General features: G+C 34.5%; 1 protein-coding gene across 6 annotated transcripts in view; it reads right to left on the bottom strand.

Moving 5' to 3' along the window:
- Window positions 1–1,380: 1,380 nt before the first annotated feature.
- Window positions 1,381–20,911, bottom strand: part of FUT9 (fucosyltransferase 9) — a 161,897-nt gene continuing 142,366 nt past the window's right edge. For all 6 annotated transcript variants that reach the window (XM_045843142.1, XM_045843141.1, XM_045843145.1 and 3 more), the window contains one exon: window positions 1,381–13,470. In XM_045843142.1, the coding sequence (XP_045699098.1) occupies window positions 12,383–13,462 (1,080 nt within the window). In that variant the 5' untranslated portion in view covers window positions 13,463–13,470 and the 3' untranslated portion in view covers window positions 1,381–12,382. The remainder of the gene's footprint in view (window positions 13,471–20,911) is intronic.

Raw genomic sequence — 20,911 nt, 5'->3', positions numbered from 1 at the left:
CTTTACATCATGCTGCAATATACATTGAATCAAATCAATCAGCCTAGTCTACATTTATCAGTTTGAGTGTCAAGCTCTCCACATTCTAATCTTTTCATTTTGAACACCCCAATGCCCTATTTAACATTATTCTTAGTGATTGTACCATTAAAAGCATCCAGGTTTATTCAATGGATCCTGCCTCTATGACTTTGTTCATATCCCCATTGGAAAGTCTATCCATACATCCTCTCATCTTGTTTAATTGCATTCTTTCTTCAGGGACTATTTCAGAACTCACTTTTTCCATGGAAATACCAATGGCCTTACCTGCTGTCTTGCCCTTTGAACCCTCTGAAAACTATTTGACATATAGAATATAGTTTGTATCATAGTGGACGTGACCCTTGAGCATAGTCTTAAAAAGGCTGAAAGTTCACTGGGCAAAGAAACTGCCTGGGAACTGGGTGGGTGTGGGGGCTATCAGAGAAGAGTGAATGTGACATAGCATTATAAGAGAGGGGTAAATAAGAGCTTAGAAATACTGGTAGAAGCCAAACTTAAAGAAATATATATGACTTGATACCAATTGATTAAATAACCTTTAAAAAGCCATTGCTTTATAGTCCCGGTAAAAAATGGTGGAGGTCCCATTGACTAAATGCAGCAATGGCAGTAGATTGGGAGGAAAAGGACATATTTACAAGATATTTCATGGGCAAGTGGATGTGTAGAAAAGGAACAGAAAGAATCAAGAATGATTTCTAAGCTTTTGGGCAACATAATTTGTAATAGTGCCCCTAAGTGAATACAAAACTAGAGGAGTACTAGGTGTTGAAATCCCCTCGCAGTGAGCTATCCAAGGCAAGGGGTCTACAGGATGTTGGAGGACAGTAGGCAACTTGGAAATTTGAGGCTTATATATGTAGAAAGAAGTCCATAATAAATACATACATTTGGGATCTCAGTCTCTGGGTAATTGTTGTGCATAGCCCTGAATAAAAACAATCTGGAGAGTATGAAGTGTAGTAGAAGGTGAGGATGCATGATGACGCACCTTCCAAGCTGGGTGGAGTAAAGGCTGAATGAAGACAGTTGGATAGATTCTCCTACCCACACCTGCACACACAAATTAAAATCATTAATAGATCTAAGCAGCTCCAAGCCCATTACAATAATGCAAGATTAAGGAAGCAAACTAGTGTAGAACAGTGTACATATGTACACTGTCATTTTTTACTTGGGGTTTGTACTAAATGTATAATCTGTAAAATCTATGTATTTGGTTTTTACATTTTAATTCATTATATATAGGAAATCTAGATTTACATGTAACTGAAAATTGATCTTCTCAAGTGAATGATTTTGAATATAAGCATTATAAATAACCAGCACCAACTATTTTGCACATTGAAATTGAATTCTTTTATTTTAAATATTCACAGTACAGGAATTCATTAAGTCCGAATAGAACATCATTATTTACACTTCCAAGGAATTACTTGAGTGGTAAATCAGTGAAGTACTTACATTAAATATAGGAATATGATTGAAGAGATTTCTTCTTACACATATAGGCTCAAGTCCTTTACACATTTATTTCTGCCTTGGGATCTTAGCACAGATTGCTGAAATAATATTACTTGTTGAACATAATTTCACAAAATTATAACTATAACGATTATATCACATATTTATAAACCTAGAAAGACACCAATGGACAGGAATCTACATTGTGATGGCATTTTATGGAAAGGAAATTTCAAATAACTCTATAATTTGTAGAAAACACAAATTTTCCAAATAGCTGAATTTACAGATTCCCTATGACATTTTGCCTTTCATGGTTTATTAAAATATTTGCTTAGCTGCCATAATGTTTTATGTTATTTACAGGTTGAATCTATGTAGGTACAACAATACAATAGCAAACTAAGAGCCCAGATCAGTACTCATCGAATGTCAGACACATCAACATCCCGGTTGGTAAAGTTGGACTGACTGCTCATCGTCTGGACTCATGCTTTATTCCAGAGTTCACCAAGGCTCTGTTTCATGATTTTTCACTTGGGGTAGCAGTTAGAGTCAACTTTTCGTACCATTATATTAACTTCACTGAGCTGTTAAAATTGAACTTGAATGAAGCAAACTTCTGTAAATAAATAAATACATAAATAGGATCCCTGCTCTTTTAATAACATAGCAATGAAATTACCTTCTGAAAGTGTAAATGTTTACATTGGTGTTTGAAGTCACCAAGTGCTATGTCCTAGCCTTACCACAATATGTCAAATGACTTATTTCATTGGGTTGGTGGCCATTGGTCCACAATATTATGTTTGAAATTGAGCCCTTTCAAAAGCACAAGTATATTTTCTGAAAAAAGAACACAAAACGAACACAGAAGCAAAACTTCACTGAATAATTTCTGTTCCTAAAGACTACTGCAAATTATCAGCATGTAGAGGCTTGGTCTCTGCAGCCAAAATTCATATTTTCTATGTAATTGTTTTTCCTTAATGACCCAAGTTACTGAGAAAAAAGATTGGGATTGCCTTTCCTTTTCCCCTCTACCTGTTACACTGATTGGCTGTCCACACTGTGTGGATGCTCTGTGTTACTACCCAATTTGGTGTTGTGCAGACCTGGCCTCAAGTTACCTCCACTCTGGCAGTAGTATTGATTTTGGCAGTGTAAAAAAAAAAAAGACACATCATTTTTGACTGTAGAAAAAGCTGCCAGAATATTGTGTTATAGTAAGGAACTATTAAGATGATTTTTCCCCACATCTTCATGCTTTATAATAGTAAGTTGCTATGCAGTAAATTGTATCCTTTGCCAACAAATGATTTTATTTGTTGTATTTTATTGCCAACAAGCAACTGCAAGGAGAAAATTGAGGGGGCGGGGGCGGCAAATTTACCACAATACGCTGCAGTATTAGAAAAAAGACAAAGCAGCTTTGTCTGTTGGCTCATCAGCACTAAGAATAACATTTTCACTTTATCAAAGTTTAAAAATGACTTTTGAAAGGACGTGAATCATGCACATGGATTGAGGCGTGCCTGCTTGTGAACTGGCAGTGTAAATTCCCCCAGAGTTGCATGATTCACCAACAGCATGCATTTTTGCCCTAATATAACACAACCTTAATATCATTTAATTTCTAACACATTTTATTTCAAACATGCATTGGCTACTAAAATAAAATTTTAAAGAAAAGCTGATGTTTGATATAAAATAATCATGTTTTTTCAAGTGTGGAAAAATACTCTACAAAAAAATAAGTAGAAAAGTGATTTCTGATCAATGTGTGATTTTATCTATAAAAATCCAGATGATCAATCAGTGTGCTTACAATAACCTTATAGGTCTGCATCACAATAATAACACGTACAGAAAGTTAACAGCATTAAACAACTATTAGCACAATGCAATTAAATCCTTATCAGAAATAACATGAATCTATAAACTGTACATTTGGCATTTAGGTTTTAGGGTCTGCTTAAATATGACAATACAATAGTGCAAAATCACATTACATTAATAAAACATACAATTACCAAATAGTTTATGGATTTCTTACTCTTACAGTTTACAATATTGGCTAGAATTGGCACATTTTGTTCATTTTGTTTCACCATGATCGTTTTGACCTTCCTCAATTGAATACATCATCTTATTCAAAGTTATACTTAAACTACCTAAAAAAGGTATAGGCATATACCTTGTATTCTTGAGGAAATGAAATAAGAGGAAGTGTGTAAAGTCCCCACTCTTCCTTTGCGAAACTCCATTGCAGCTTTCTTCTTTAGCAACCCTTTAGTTAGTGCTCCTAAAGCAATTGAGTGGTAACTTCTTTCCTTCCTCTCTATGGCTCACAGAACAGTGACATAGCCTCATGTTAGAGAGAAGGAGAAAAGAAAAAACATTCTAAAAGAATATATGGCAGGCATGTCCTGTGCCAGGATAATTAAAACAGAATGTCTAATGAAGCAATTAAAATTCATGAAGAGTTTCTCGGGTAATTTTTAATGTGAAGTCCACCACATTCCATTGACAGAAACGTGTGGCTCAGGAAAGCTAGAGAATTTATTCAAGAGATTGTGCAAACTAGAACTTGGGTTCTGATCTTTAGTTTACTGCTCCCTTTCTTGTTTCTTGTCAGCACTTTTCTCCTTTCTGCAGTTTGTGTACTTGAATCTACCTTTAGACTTGTCAGCTCTTTACTTTGGCCCTTACAAACCTTTATGACACGTTTGTGTTGTGCGGTTTCAGAATAAACCATAATTATTCCGATGAGGATGATTAAGCTCATTAATTTATTCGGAATAGTTTTGACTAACATTTTGACTGCATTTCCTTTAGCAAGCACTCCTTCTTTCTTTTGTCCTATACATAATATGAAAATGTTATTTTTATATTGTCATAATTACTTCACTAACCTTGACTCCCACCAACCAAACCTTTTAAAAGGAAATGAGAAAGGAAGAAAAAAACCCACATGAATAAAAATAATGTTTTTGAAGGGTGCCTTTGTGGTGATAGCTCTAGAGATTAAAATTTTTAATGAAGAGTAAAAAGGGTACTACTATTTTCCAATGCTTTTTTTCTGTCTCCATTTCCAATGTCACAGAGCCTGTCAATCTATAGGGCGAGAGCTCTTACTGATTTGAATGTAAAACATCGATAAGCTGAAAGCTTCTCTTTGTAAATAAACTGCCGGTTTCAGGTATGGTAGTCTTTGTCCTTCAATTTATTACTGTAAAGAAATATATAAAATACTTGAGAGAGGTCACCTGTATTCTAAAAGTGTGAACTGGTCCCAGTTTTACATACAACCAGACATTCTCAATTTGTTCAAGGGCTCTTAAAGAAGAAAATCAGAATGTGAAAGGCCTGCTCTAATAACAGTCTCTGGAGTCACATATTCTGCCCTACATGATAGTGAGATTTCTTTTGGCAATCTCACCTTAGATGAGGATGGCATCTTCAAGATTGTCTCATCTAAGGGACTGAAGGTGGATAATGAGGCCAAGCTAAGATCTGGCTATGCACTTTGATTGCTGGCAATAGTTCTTGCATAATGAGTAGTACTGAGCTGCTAATTTAGACTGTGTACCATTTCTGCCAAGCCTGCTCTTCTATCTACTACACCCTTTCTATTCCAAATGGAATGCAGCCAAGTGTATAAAGAGTCACTGTAGTTAACATACTTCTTTACAAAAGTCACTCTTAAAATTTTTCAGATCAATCTTCTATTTGCTATCCAAGAAGCCCTAATTTAACATACTTTACATATATATATGTGTGTGTGTATACACACATACATACACACACACACACACACACACGGCTAATTTAACAATATGCTTGCCAGAGAACTAAAAACCCCTCAATGTTTGAAGGTTTCTAATGTTGTATCTGAAATAAACATTCCTAATTTCCTTAAAGTAAGACAAGTAGGAACTAATAAAAAATTGCTATGTTGAATATTATTTTTTCCACACATAAATTTTTAAAAAATTTTAAGTTTGCTTTTTAAGTTTTATTACAGTACAATTTAGAACTTGTATACATAAGTAGTTGAGCTTATTCATGTCAAGATTCTATTTATTATGCAATTAACAATTAGGGTAGAATTAATCACAGTCTGGCTAAGAGTTTTTTTTATTGCTGCACCACTAAACAAATGTATTCCTGTTTGTTGAATTTATACAATATCATTTAAAAAGTAACTTTTAGCATTTTTAAATTTAAGAAAATATTAGTAGATAGAGATTTCATTCTGTTTTCTAACTTATATCGTTAAGTGGCTTTGGGGATAAGCTAGTGGATCAGTTGAAATGATGGATTAAATCAAGTTGTTGAATATTTTTAGATCAATTTCCTTACCAGAAAATGATCCCTGATAATCTTCCTGCTATTGCATTCTGTGATTTGAGCTACACAACTGATAATACACTAAATTAACTGTTAATTTACTGATTGCTCATAACAGTGAGGAAAAAATTAGGCCTGTTTGGATTATGATTATTTTAAGAAAAGGTGTATATGTTTAGTAATGCTTAGGCACCACTACTCTGCCAGCTCCCACACCCTTTCCATTGGTTACTAATTGAAAAAGACATAAATGCATACTTCTACACTATATTTACTTGTTTCCCTTCTCCTAAAGATTATTCCTTTCAGTTATTTAAATTGGAAATGATTCTTATAAACTATCTGCTTAACATTTTCAGAGTTTTAGAACAATTTGTGCAAATAAATTTGGACTCCTCACAGTGATTTCTATTATAATAAATGATATGGATTAAACAAGTTATATAGTCACTTAAATATAATTTCATTTGTCCTCACCAAAAAAAGTCAGGAAGATGTTACCTCTACTTTACAGATGGAAAATCTGAGGCTAAGAGAAGTCAAGTAACTTACACACAGTGAGTGAGTGGCAGAACTAGGATTTAATTCTAAATCTGTGGTCATCAGATCCAGATACTCTATCTTGTTGTTACATCCCAATTACCTCTCAAACCCATCAGACAAGGGTTTTGGGACATGGGAAAGAGGTCTGTTAAACACGCACAGGATAAGCAAATCATGGAAGCATAAAAGGATTGGTTGTAAAGGATCTTAGGAAGTGAATAGTCCAGTTTTTCATGTTATAAATACAAACATGAAGTCAGAGCCTAAAAAGACAATGAGAGATATTCTTTCAAGGTATATAATCATTTCTATTCCTAATAATTTTTCCAGGCCAAGCATTGCTCAAGTCTTTTATGCACACTGGTGATTGCTAGGGTTGGCCTCACATTAGTATTATCTGTGTAGCCTTTACAACTGTCCACCTCTGGGTCCTATCTCAAACTGGTTGGATCAGATCTCTGGAAGTGGGGTATGGCATCAACAATTTTAAATCATCTCCAGGTGATTTCAGATGTGCATCCAAGCTTGAGCTGTACTGCTATATATACACCATTTAAATTTGGAAGGTGTAGAGACTATAAATAACCTGAGCCACATCAAGAGATTAGTCAGTACCATGCTTGTGCACAGAATTATTAGGCACAGAGAATATCAAGACTCTTGAAGTAGAGAAATACTTTAGTGACATATTCAGAAAGATTCTACATAAACTAAAGACAGGCCATGGCTCATATCAATTGAGCAATAGGATACTTCCCATTTAACTGGTGGCTAAGAGGCAGACCTCAACCCTGACAGCAGATTAGAACTATTTGGGGAGATTTTTAAAATACAGGTTCCAGTTCTGATCTCAGACCCAAAGAATGAGAAGCTGTGTATTATTAACATTCTTTCATAAGGGAAGTCCCAAAGACACATGTGTGTTTGAGAACTGCTGACTGCCAGTGGTTCACAAACTATACATGGAACAGAAAAACTTAGGAAATGCATTAAAACCATGTTGGGCTTGTCTGATGAGATTCCAATTGCAGGAGCAGGGCCCAGAAATCAGTGTTGATAAACACTTCTGGTGATTCTCGGTCGGGGGGCCTAGGAACCAGATGGTTCTTTCCACATCTAGGTTTAAATAATCAGTTTTATACTTTAAATCTCTATTTAGAGAAATAAGAGGAAAATCTGCTTGGAGTATTACCTCTAAAAATTGAGATGGTCATTGGAATTTCACTTGCAAATACATGCATGTATTAGTTTAGATTTTAGATAAGAGAGGTAGTGCTGGAAGGAAACTTAAAAACAACAAAGTCTGGAGAGGTTCAGTGTCTTTCTCAAAATTACATTTTGTTGAACTAATAACCCCACCTGTTATTATTCATACATCTGGATATCAGGCTATCATTTATGTTCTGTTAACTGTTCTATCTAATGATTATGAATATAGATGCATTCAATATGAATTACTGAGAGGGAAAGCACTTTGGGTAGGAGTGAAGCTTACCTATTTGCAAAATGCTACAAAATCTCTAGATAAGACACATCAAGAAAAAAATCAGTGTAATTGACCAATGTTTGCAATACAAAAGAGTGCATTTACGGAGAAAAGAAACTATTTTCTCTCCATGCATAGTTGAGTAATAAATATATGCCCTTCACAGTGCCTACATTCTATGTTCACCTTAAATACTAATTGTCTTTCCTACTTGAAACAGGTAATATGTTAATATTTTTTTAAAAGATTTTATTTATTTATTTTTAGAGGGGGAAAGGAGGGAGAAAGAGAGAGAGAGAAACATCAATGTGCGGTTGCTGGGGGTCATGGCCTGCAACCCAGGCATGTACCCTGACTAGGAATTGAAACTGCAACACTTTCGTTCGCAGCCCATGCTCAATCCACTGAGCTATGCCAGCCAGGGCTGTATGTTAATATTTGAATAAAGTGTTTACATGTACCAAGTCCTTTATAGACTTTCTTGAAATATTACTTCTTTGGGGGACTTAGAATACAGTAAGACCGGAAGGACATAAAATGCCTTCTTTTGTGTTCAGGCAGCAAACTGATCAGTGAAAAAAATGTAAAATATCATCTCTAACTGGTACAATAAGTGGAACTGTTATCACATTTTTAAAAATATTGTGCATGAATGCAATTTTAAAAATTCATTTGATGATATTTGTGGAGATCTTCCTCTATGTTAAGCATTGAGCTTATCTTTTAGATCCTGAAGTTTGTTATATTTAACAGCTTGATTACAATTAATTTGTTAAGAAGTTCCCCTAAGTAAGATCAGTGTTCAAGGAAATTCAAGGACATATTTAAGTACAGAGTCATAATGTAAGGATCTAATCCTTGTTTGGTAATATTAATTCATACAAAGGTATTTTCTAGCTGATTACTTTGAGACTCATGGACTCTAGTTTGAAAACAGGCAAGCAAAAGATTTCAATAGTATTGTTTCTTATTCTTTTCATATTTAACCCCCAAGTGGAGGCAAGACTTTAAAGGCTCAGCAAATAATTCCTAAATATTCTGTCACTTTACACCTCAGTGCTCTGAGCTGTCTAAGCCCACACAACAGAAAACGTTACTGGACATTCTAGGAATATCAGGATTTATGCAGTAAATATAAAAATTTCAATCTGATATTAGTTTTTACCAGTTTCTGCTTTATATTTGCAAAGTTATGGCTGTCATAAAATGTGATTGTCATGCCTTTTTTAAGGGCATAATACTGCAAGATATAGAGAACTCAGTATATATTCTTATTAATAAGGCCTATAATAATTAACACTTCTATGTTCTAGTAAGGCCTAAAATAATTGATATTGAAATAATCAGAACATTGAAGGTAACAGATTTTTGATATTTTGAAATAAAACTTTTTAAATAGTCCATTCCATTTTCATATCTACAAGTTATCCCCTGGCATAATTGTTTTTATAGCCATTAGCAGCAAGCCAATTTTGTCAAATCAACATCATTCATTGTGAGAAATCATTAAATAGAATTTTGCAATCTACAGGATTCATTAAAAGAGTGGGTGAGAGAGAGCCACACACTATCTTAAGGGTTTCATTTTGCTTAAAATGTAGTGAAAGCCCATTTCCTTCTGCTAAAGCTCAACTCCTAAAATATTTAAACCAGAAAGAATGCTAACAAGTTTAGTGTTTTACTAATTATACTTTTTTCAAAAGTCAACATACTTCTATGTAGCATGTATCACTCAAAAGGTCCTAATAACCAACTAGGCATTCACATTTCTAGGAATTGAGACATACTTCTATGATAAAGTGAAAACACTATGAAAAAGAACATAAGGATTAAGAAATACAGGCCTCTACATTCTAATCTTGGCTACGTCACTAGCTGTGGAGTGTGTGTGGGTGTTTTTGTGTGTATGTGCACACAGGTCTTGAGTAATTATCTCTGGATCTAGTTAACTCATAAATAGAATAAAGAGATTGGTTTGTAAACATTGATATAATCCCTTCCTGCCCTAAAATTTACAGATTATTGGATCCAGAACTAAAGGGTCCAGTTGACTCATTTGTTTTGGCACCTTAAATTCAGAAAACTTAACCTTGGACTTGGTAATGAGTTTTCAATATACAGATGTGCCATTTATTTAATCACCTGGTATTATTGCCATGGCTTTGGTCATATGATCAGCATGTGTTTATAATCACAGTCTAAGAATGAGTCCAAATTTGTAGTTAACAATAGAGGCGATGTGCTCAAGTTTCTCAGGTCATTGAACTCATGAGCATCCACCACAGCAAAGGTGGGTTGTTGTGGCTTTTCTGCTTTTGAAGAAAACAGGAACTTTTAAAACATGTAGTAAATTCTCTTTCTATTTCTATACTTTTTATAGGTAAAAAAGATAAAGTAAATGTAAATGAATGAATGTGACTGTTTTAACATGACAAAATAAATGTGGGAGGAGACCTTTATTTAAGAGGGTATCCACAGAGACAGACTATTTCTTTAGTCAGTGTGGTTAGAAAAGATAATATGGAGGGAAGCTACATTGTGTTAAATGAGTAAACGAAGTTTGCAGCTCAGAAACAGTTGGGGAAATTTGGTTTCTTGCAGTGATTCATATAAACTCCATTGAGAGTATGATATGCATAAACATAGATTCGAAGGAAGCTTTTCTGTTATCTCTCTTACTTAATTGTAAGCTACTTTAAGGCAGTGATATCTCCTTGTTCATCTTTGTCTCTGCTTAAGGCTTTGCCTGACACAGCATGCCTATTCAATCATGGGTAAAGAAATGATTTTGAATATCAAAACCATCCTCCACCCAATACAAGAATCTTCCTCTGCTCAAAATCTTCTAGTGCTCTAGAGAGCTTATTCCCTCATGGTAGTCCTGTTAGAAACGGTACTTTCTTCTTACTGATTTGAAATCTGCCTCTCTTCCATTTGATGTAGAAGATTGTGGATTTGAGTTCTACTGATGTTGACATGTACTAGGGCTATTAGAATAAGTCACAAATAGACCCAAATAGATCTTATCAGAACTTTCTGGTTATTTTGAGAGATTTTTCCCTGAATGGAGTTAAGTCATTACAGGTTCTTTTCTTTTGGGAAACTCTTCTTGAAGAATCCTTAGCATCCCATCATTTCTCACCTGCTGTTCTTTGCTTATATCCAGCTCTTAACCTTAGGGAGGAGAAATGCAGTTCAGCAACTAAGTTCATGGGTGAATTCTCAAGAAAAACTTAATATAAGGACAAACATTTGGTTCTGTAAAGCCCTGAGGGCTACAGTCAAATGTTACAATATGAATAATTACTAAAGTGGAATATAAAACATCATCTCCAATGAGTACCTATAGACTAAAACTGTTACTTCATTGAAACAAAAAAAATTTTTTTCCCATGGTGTTCAATGTCATTCATTCATTTATTCATTCAACACATATATATTGAGAGCTTTTAAGTCCTTGTTTTATTATGTTTTACATCTTATATTTAACTTCTTGATAATAACTTTATTTAGGTTCTTTTAAATAAAAGGACAAACTTTTTCAAATGCTATGTCTATTTGTCTATATGGCAAAATAAAACTTTTAACAATTAGAGCTAGAGAAAATATTTTAAATTGATATGTGATTAAAATTGTACATCTATGTGCCATTTTTATAAATGTGATTTAATGTATACATATCATTTTGTCATATGAGAAATTATTTTTATTATAATAATAAGTGTTACCAGGATCAAAAAGAGAAGTGTTTTTGATTTTCTTAAGTGTTATTAGGATTATATCCTAGGTACTAAAATTCCAACAAATTGGATATTTAAAATACTTTAAATAATTTAACTTAAGATCATGAGAACAAATGGCTACACTTGTAAGTCAGCTTATTGAAAATAAATGGGAAATCTAATAGCTTCCTGAATAGAACAGTTCTGCTCTACTATCTTTCTTATTTACATGGCTATTTCTGCCTTCACAAACATGGTAAATAGGTAAAAATAGGTCAAATGACAGTTATACACTTTGCTCAACTTCGAAGTCAAAGAGGTTAGAATTCAATTATGACTACTTTTCATTTGTTACATTATGCAAACTTGGAACTAGAGATGACAATATTCAGTGAAAATGTTTCATATTTTAAGATGTATATCTTAGTTTCCCAAATAGATGAAACAGATGATCAATGTATAAACAGTAATTATATCACAAACTTACATTAAGGACAACTATAAAAGTGTGTACAATGTTTAAAAAAGATAACGAAGAATAAATTATTTTTCAGTGCAAATAATTAGGTATATATAGGATAATTTAAGACCAAATGGAGTGATTGCTAATGCTGATCTCTTAAAAATCTTCATCAAGATATATGTTACCCAAGATAGTGATCAAAATAAATTGTGACAGAAAAGCAGAATGTTGTCTCTCTTTTCATTCTCAGAACTTGAATGACATTTTATTAAAATAATTTGCCAGGTGTGCAAATGTTGGAAAACTCTAATTCCAAAACCATTTTTCTAAATTACCAACAGATTTATATTCTTGATGCCTTTTCACATGATCACAAGCCAAGCATGCATGTGATTCCCAAAATCGTGGAAGATTTACTGTGAAATCTTTCCTCCAGTTAAAGTAACTAAGGTATAACTTATTGTTTTTGTCAACTTCCTTCAGATACTTTGCTAGCTCACTGGGAGAGTTAAAATCTTCCACATGAATGAATGAATCTGCTGGAATATAATTTTCATAGTTTTCCCTAGGTGGCCCCAGAACAACAGGTACAGAGCCAGCTCGGAGAGCATTGTAGAGCTTTTCTGTTATATAATCTTTGTGGATTGAGTTTTCAAAGGACAGGTAAAATTTACAGGTAGATATGGTAGGAATCAAATTTTTATCATTCACATACTCTCCAAATGCTTGCCCATAAGTATGGATTTCAATGCTTTTGCTTAGCTCATTGTAATACTTGACCCTGGCATGCTCAGGGTTCCAGTTACTTACAACCCAGCACACTAACTTCTCTTTGCTTGGCACTTCAAACACAAAGGGGTTTGTGCTCACCGTCAAGAAGCCATAAGGCACTTGGATATCTGAATCGCGGCGATAAGTCAGAGTGAGATTGAATAGGTGCTCAATACCACTCTTTTGGGGGGTGTGTGTTGGTGATTCCAAATTCATCCAAATCCATTTCTGGAAGGGTGGCCTACCCTGCTGAGGTAAATTGGTCAGATCCCAACTGATGTCTCGGTGGTGGATCAGAACTGCGTGAGATTTGTTGTACAGCGAGCGGTCTGTTGTGAGATGGCATCCTTGGATGTTGAACATTGCTTGGCAGGACGTAAGGTCAAAGGTCTGCCCAAATGGCCACACCCAAATCAGAATAGTAGTTTCATTAAAATAATCAGTTTTGGTAGAGAAGAAATTTTTCATTTTCAGCACTGAGCTTGTTGACTCCATTGGACTGATGATCCAGCTGTTGGTGGGCTTGATGTAAATGAAAAGACATGCCATAAAGCAGCCCAGGATAATGCAGACAATTAAAAATGGGCGGAGAATTCCTTTGGATGCTGATGTCATAATTTTTTCTATGAAACAGAAAAAAAAATAGAGGGGTAGGTAGGGGTAGGGATAAAGAATTAATCATAAATATAATTTGAGACAAACAGGTAGTAAATCCTAAAATACACTTATTCACAAAATCAACTGAATTTTCTCCATTTAAGTGTTATTTATCAAGCCATGAGAAAAATACAGCTTTCATTTTAGCCAAGAAAACTGCTTTAAAAATGAATTTCTCCCTAAGTGCTACAAATGAGTCAGAATTTGTTATACAGTGACCAGCACAAGTAATACCCCTTCTTTATTACACAATACTAAATATGTAATTCTGTAACATAACAATATCATACTCAAGCACACCATATGATATTTTAGGAGAAATATTCAAAATAAAACTGTATTATTACACCCATATTATTACCCTACTAATCACACACAAGCAGGCCTACTTCTGCCGGACCCTGTATATATGTACCAGCGATCTTCAAGCCAAGTTAGATTTTTTCAATGATATCCTTATGTTTTATATTTTAATTTGTTAAGAAAACTGCATAACAAAAACCATCATCACCAAAGCTATGGCTAAAAATTTTAGTGGTTTGAAACCACATCAGACCTGTGAACATTTTCCAGTTGATATAATCACTTGTTTGCATGGGGTACTTTTTGAGATTGCAATATAACCTTGCAGTTCAGATGAAATTTAATTAAAAAATCCAGCTTGTAAAAGGAAAATGCTATGTGTTTATTTTTAGCATAAGATTATAGTCACTGTTAAAAATGCAACAGAACAGTCATCTTGTAAAAAAAAATGGTAACTTGATTTGATGTTTTTGTTTTGACTTTGTTTCTTTTAGTAAACTTACTAACCCCAAAAATACTTAAATTAAAACCACTCATTGTTCAATTTAAAATGTTTTTGTTTACATTTATTAAGTTCTTCCTACTATCTACTAGGATGTGATCATCAAATACCCTACTGACATTAGAACAACATTCACACTTAGGTAGTATTGAGGCACTAAAAATAGTTTTTCCTAGAATTAAAATAATATTAGTATACAATGACAGTAAGTAGATTCTCAAACAATAATGAAATTTTATGGAGAACAATATTCACCTTATGAATTTTTTTGTTGTAGCTGTAACAATGAGTCAAGGTTTAAATTTTAAAAAATATTTTATGTATTTATTTTTACAGAAGGGGAGGGAAGAAAAAAGAGAGGGAAAGAAACGTCAATATGTGGTGGTCTCTTGCACACCCCCTACTGGGGACCTGGCCTGCAACCCAGGCATGCACCCTGACTGGGAATCCAACCAGCAACTGTTTGGTTTGCAGACAGGCACTCAATCCACTGAGCCACACCAGTCAGGGCTAAATTTTTTTTAATGGAAGCATCATCAAGGTATTTTCTTTGTCATTCATGCCTCCTTATGATTATAAACACAAAGAAAAAATATGTAACATATTTGCAGAACTGTCTCAGTCAAATTCTTTTTTCAAGACTTTATTTATTTATTTTTAGAGAGGGAAGGGAGGGAGAAAGAGAGAGAGAGAGAGAGAAACATCAATGTGCGGTTGCTGGAGGCCATGGCCTGCAACCCAGGCATGTACCCTGACTGGGAATTGAACCTGCGACACTTGGGTTCGCAGCCCGCGCTCGATCCACTGAGCTACGCCAGCCAGGGCTTTCAGTCAAGTTCTTATGAACCTATTGAAACACATTATTCTCCTTATAATGGGGTGCTAAGCTAAAGGTCCCCCCAAATGGGGAAGCTTCCCCACTAACTTGGCTTGGGGCAAAGGGAAACAAGTGGAGTAGGCTCACGGAGAGTTACTCTGCATATCTAAAGAACTTGACCAGTATTTTAGTAATGTTAAGTAGCTGTGCCTGCGGCATTTAGAGCCAGGGAGATGGGTGTGACTCTAATTTGTAAGGGGTTTACCGTGCCTGCAAGAGAGGCTTGGAGGTGGCTCCTACAGGGCTCCTATATCATAGTGTCAAGCCTGTCCAGAATAACAATGTCAGCCAAGAAGGGCAGGAAATATGGGGAAGGGCAGAGGTAACCCAGTGTGGGAGGAGTTGGAAATGTAGTTACAGAGGAAGATCCATGCTGGGATCTGAACCCAAGTGTGGGGCAGCTGTTGCTCTCTTTACCATGTGGCTTGTGAGGGAGAAAGCTGTCTTGACCACATAGTTTGAAAGGATGCAGAAGGAACCCCACCGGTCCACCATGAGGAGGAGCCATATGGTTTTGGATTAAGAGCAGGAGCCTAGCTGAGTATGGATGACTAGAAGAAGCCAGAATACAGATGGGAATCTTCCCAGCTAAGCTACAGACTTCCAGTTATTTTCCTGAGAAACGGTCCTCTGACTGGCCTGTTTTGTCAAGGGGAGGCAAGACTGTATGTTTATGGGTGAGTTTTGTTTGTTTGCTTGTTTGTTTTTAAAGGAACTGGAATTTAATAGTAGAATTCTACAATTATTCTAAACCCGTATAACTTTTGAACAAATAGTTCCTTCCTTTTTGTAAGACTCTGGCACTGGAAGTCATAGTTTTTCAGCAGCGGGCAATTGAACCCAAAGTGGTTCTGTTACATTCTCACAAAATAATATGATCTTTCAATTTCAGATGCATTAAAATATTTTGAAATCTTGATCAAAGTAGTGTAAAAAACATTACATGGAAAAAACATGAAAGAAAAAGGGAGAAATTGTTCTTTATTTAAATGTTTAAATTTATGTGAACATTTAAAAATCCTATTTTAGTTATATAGTTTTTCTTAAAACCTATGATATTTTCTATGTGGTAAAGCTTGATTTCATAAGTCCAAAGATTCTGGACATTTTACCTTGGACACAATGCTAGATGAGAATTATTGGAATCAAAGACTGAGACAAAGGAAAACAAATGTGTATACTAACTACGCCAGGAAGTATTAATGAACTCTTAAACAATAGATAAAATCAAAAAGGAATATGAAGGAAATCTCATCTATTTAGAACTAAATAACATTGAAGGTACTACTTGTCCCATTTTGTAATATGTGGTTAAAACAGTACTTACAAGGAAATTTATAGGTTTGCACAGTTTTCAGAAAATTAACAAAGAGGTCACTCAACAAACTGGACAGAGAACAATGGTTCAAGGATATAAGAAATACAGAATTGAGATATGGATAAAAATCAACGAAATGCAGAGCAGAAATTTGAGATAATATCACATATAACTGCGCAAGGTGATGGATGTTAACTGAACTTACTGTGGTAATCATTTCACAACATACACATAAATCAAATTATTTGTTGAACACCTTAAAATAATACCATGCTACATGTCAATTATAATTCAATAAAACTGGAAAAAATACTATGGTAAAATATTAGGCAAGGATAGTCAAGAAGAGAAAATCAAATTAAATAACAAAAAAGGGTAATTTATTGATTTATCATAGAAAAAACTAGAAATGACTATTTAAAGTAATTTTATGGTAATAAATTTGAAAACCTAATGAGATAAATGGTCATATTTCTGCACAAATAGAAAAATGCCAATTTTAATAAAAAACTATGATTAAGCACCCTGGTTGGCTTAGCTCAGTGGATTGAGCATGGGCTGCGAACCAAAGCATCACAGGTTCGATTCCCAGTCAGGGCACATGGCTGGGTTGCAGGCTACAGCCCCCAGCAACTGCACATTGATGTTTCTCTCTCTCTCTCTCTCTCTTTCTCCCTTCCCTCTCTAAAAATAAATAAATAAATAAATAAAATCTTTAAAAAATTAAAAAAAAACAAACTATGATTAAGCAAATAACAATGAAAGAAATGGACTTTGTAAATGGTAACTAAAATCAAACTCTAGACCTAGATAGTTCTGCAGGAGTGATATCATGAATTCAATGAATAGCAAATACCATTGTCACTTAAAAACCATTGTAGAAAACAAAAAATAAGCAAAGAAGCTTAACTTATATGAAGCCAGTTATTATCTTACCAAAAGAAAATATAAAAAACTAAAAATGTTTTATTTCACTTATGAACACAAATGCAAAACTACAAGCATTTAACAATAAAGGGTATTCAAAATTTATAATGATGCAATTCAAGAACAGATTTATAGAAGTTTAGTTACATTTGACCCTACTTTATAAATTTATCTAGTCTGAGAATTGTTTTTTTCCAGACCCTGGGATCTACAGACTGAGAAAATTTACTGGGAGGATCTCCTTTTTAAATGGAGTAACATTAACCTTTACTGAACATGATTAGACTTAGCAAAGGCTCTACACGTTGCTTGAATGAATGTTGAGTAACCAATTACATGCAAGGTAAAATGTGTGGTAACTAGATAAGACAAAATGAACTAAATATGAATGAATGAATATATGCTTAGTTGCTTTCTTGGTACATTTAACATGTAGCTCCCTATAGAACTATTAAAATTGATATACAGGTATTCTTATCACTAGATGAGCAAAATCTCCCATGTTTGCCTATTGATAAGTATCTCAGAGGTGGCATCTATCTAATACATTTTAATTCCATGACCCTTTTTTAGCCAAATGAGAAAGAATTGGTGACCAGGCAGAAATAATATTCTGTCTACTGTGTGCCTGGATATTTTGTATTAGTCGAGGTGATTTTTTTTGTTGTTTGTTTGTTTTGGTTACCACTCTGCACACCTTCTCTCCTCAAATTTTCTCTATTGTCAAGGTCAATTACTAAACAGTAGGAGCAGTTTCTCAGTAACCCCTGCTTTGTTCAGAAACTGTCAGAAAAGTTTGCCTCTTGTAACTAAATTGACATCTGCTTGAAAGTAACTTTTTCACCTATTACTTGCAACTAAAATTCTGTTGGATGCCCAATATGTCTTATTTTCCCCATCGCCATTTATCCTTCCTATACCCTCTTCCACCTCCACACACTCCCCTTGCCACTGCAATCACCGTATTGTTATCTGTTTTCTTAAGTTTTTACTCTCTTTTTTTCTTTTTTGCTCAATCCCTTCACCAACTTGGCCCCCATGTCCCTGACCTGTGGTAAGAGCTGTCAGTCTGTTCTCTACCTAGGAGTCTGTCTCTACTTTGCTTGTTAATTCATTTTGTTCATTGGATTCCACATATGAGTGAATCATTTGGCATTTGTTTTTTTCTGACTGGCTTTTTTCATTTAGCATAATGCTTTCCAGGTCCATCCATGCTATCACAAAGTATAAAATTGTCCTTTTTTTTAGCCAAAATAGTATTCCATTGTGTAAATGTACCATAGCTGTTTTAGCCACTCATGTACTGATGGACACTTGGGCTTCTTCTAAATCTTGGCAGCTGTAAATATCACCACAATGAAAATAGGGCTACATATATTATTTTGAATTAGTGTTTTGGGTTTCTTTGGATAAACTCCCAGAAGTGGAATCACTGGGTCCTAGGGCAATTCCATTTTCATTTTTTTGAAGTAACTTCATATACCTTTCCAGTGTCTGCACCAATCTGCTCTTCTACCAAGAGTGCACAAGTGTTCCCCTTTCTCCACATCTTTGCCAACACTTGTTCATTGGTTTATTGATGATAGTCATTCTGACAGGTGTGAGGTAATACCTCATTGTGTTTTAATTTGAATTTTTCTGACGATTAGTGACATTGGGCATCTTATCATATGTCTATTGGCCCTCTGTATTTCCTCTTTGAAAAAGTGTTTATTCAGGTTCTTTGTCCATTTTTAAAAAATGGATTGTTTTTTGAGTGTTGAGGTTTATAAGTTCTTTACAAATTATGGATATTAACTCTTTATAGATGTATCATTGGTGAATATGTTCTCCCATTCTGTGGTAGAACATATTGTTGATGGTTTCCTTTGTTGTGCAAAACGTTTTTAGTTTGATGTAGTCCCATTTGTTTATTTTTTCTTTTGTTTTCTTTGCCCAAGTAGATATATCAGAAAAAACACTGCCTTGAGAAATGTCTGTGATTTTGTTGCCTATGATTTTTTCTAGGATTTTTATGGTTTTGAGTCTAACATTTAAGTCTTTAATCCATTTTGACTTTATTCTTGTGTGTGGTGTAAGAAGGTGGTTAAGTCATTTTTTTTTTTTTGCATGTATCCACCCAATTTTCCCAACACCATTTTTGAAAGACTATCTTTAGCCCATTGTATGTGCTTGCTTCCTGTCATCATCAAATATTAATTGACCGTAAAGTCATCAGTTTATTTCTGGGCTCTCTATTTTGTTCCATTGATCTATATGTCTGTTTATATGCTAGTACCATGTTGTTTTGATTACTATGGACTTGTAGTATAGTTTGATGTTAGGTAATGTGATTCCTCCAACTTTATTCTTCTCAAGATCAATGTTGTTATTCTGGGACTTTTCTGATTTCATATAAATGTTTGAAATATTTGTTTTAGCTCTTTGAAATATGCCATTGTTATCTTGATAGGGATTTGTTCACTCTGTAGATCTCCTTGAGCAGTAAGAACATTTTAATGATGTTAATTCTTCTTATCCATTAACATGGTATATGATTACATTTATTTTTATCGTGTTCAATTTCTTCACAGTCTTAGAATTTTCTGAGTATGGGTCTTTTACATTCTTTTTAAAAAATATTTTTATTTATTTATTTTTAGACAAGGGTGAAGTGGGGGAGAAAGAGATAGGAAAAAAACATCAATATGTGGTTGTGGTTGCCTCTCACATGCCCCCTACTGGGCACCTGGCCTGCAACCCAGGCATGAGCTACGACTTGGAATTGGATCAGTGACCCTTTGTTTCCCAGGCTGGCACTCAATCCACTTAGTCACACCCGCCAAGGTGGTCTTTTATATTCTTGGTTAAATTTATTTGTAGGTATTTTACTATTTTTGAAGCAATTGTAAATGGGGTTGTTTTCTTAGTTGCTCTTTCTGATAGTTCATTATTAGCATATAAAAATGTAACTAATTTCTGGGTATTTATTTTGTATCCTGCTACTTTACTGAATTCATTTATCAGTTCTAGTAGTTTTTTGGTGGAATTTTTAGGGTCCTCTATAGACAGTATCTTGTCCTCCACAAATAATGAGAGTTTTACTTCTATTTTTCCAATTTGGATGCCTGTTATGTCTTCTTCTTGTCTAAGTGCTGTGGCTAGGACTTTTAGCACTATGTTGAATAAGAGTGGTACTGTCTTGTTACCAATCTTAAGGGGAACACTTGTAGTTTTTGACCATGAGTATGATGCTGGCAGTGAGTTTGTCACATATGACCTTTAGTACTTTGATGTATGTACCCTCTATTCCAACATTGCTGAGAGTTTTTACCTTAAATGGGTGCTGGATTTTATCAGATGCTTTTTCTGCATCTATTGCTATGATCATGTGATTTTTATCCTTCATTTTGCTTATGTGATGCATTGCATTTATTGATTGGCAGATATTGCACCAATCTTTCATCCCCAGAATAAATCCTTCTTGATCATTGTGTATGA

The sequence above is a fragment of the Phyllostomus hastatus genome, unplaced genomic scaffold (genome assembly GCF_019186645.2).
Source record: "Phyllostomus hastatus isolate PE091 unplaced genomic scaffold, TTU_PhHast_1.1 phas_contig_40, whole genome shotgun sequence".
In the NCBI taxonomy this organism is placed as follows: Eukaryota; Metazoa; Chordata; class Mammalia; order Chiroptera; family Phyllostomidae; genus Phyllostomus; species Phyllostomus hastatus.
Note: the sequence above shows the minus strand (reverse complement) of the source record. Positions and strands in the feature narration are given on the sequence as shown.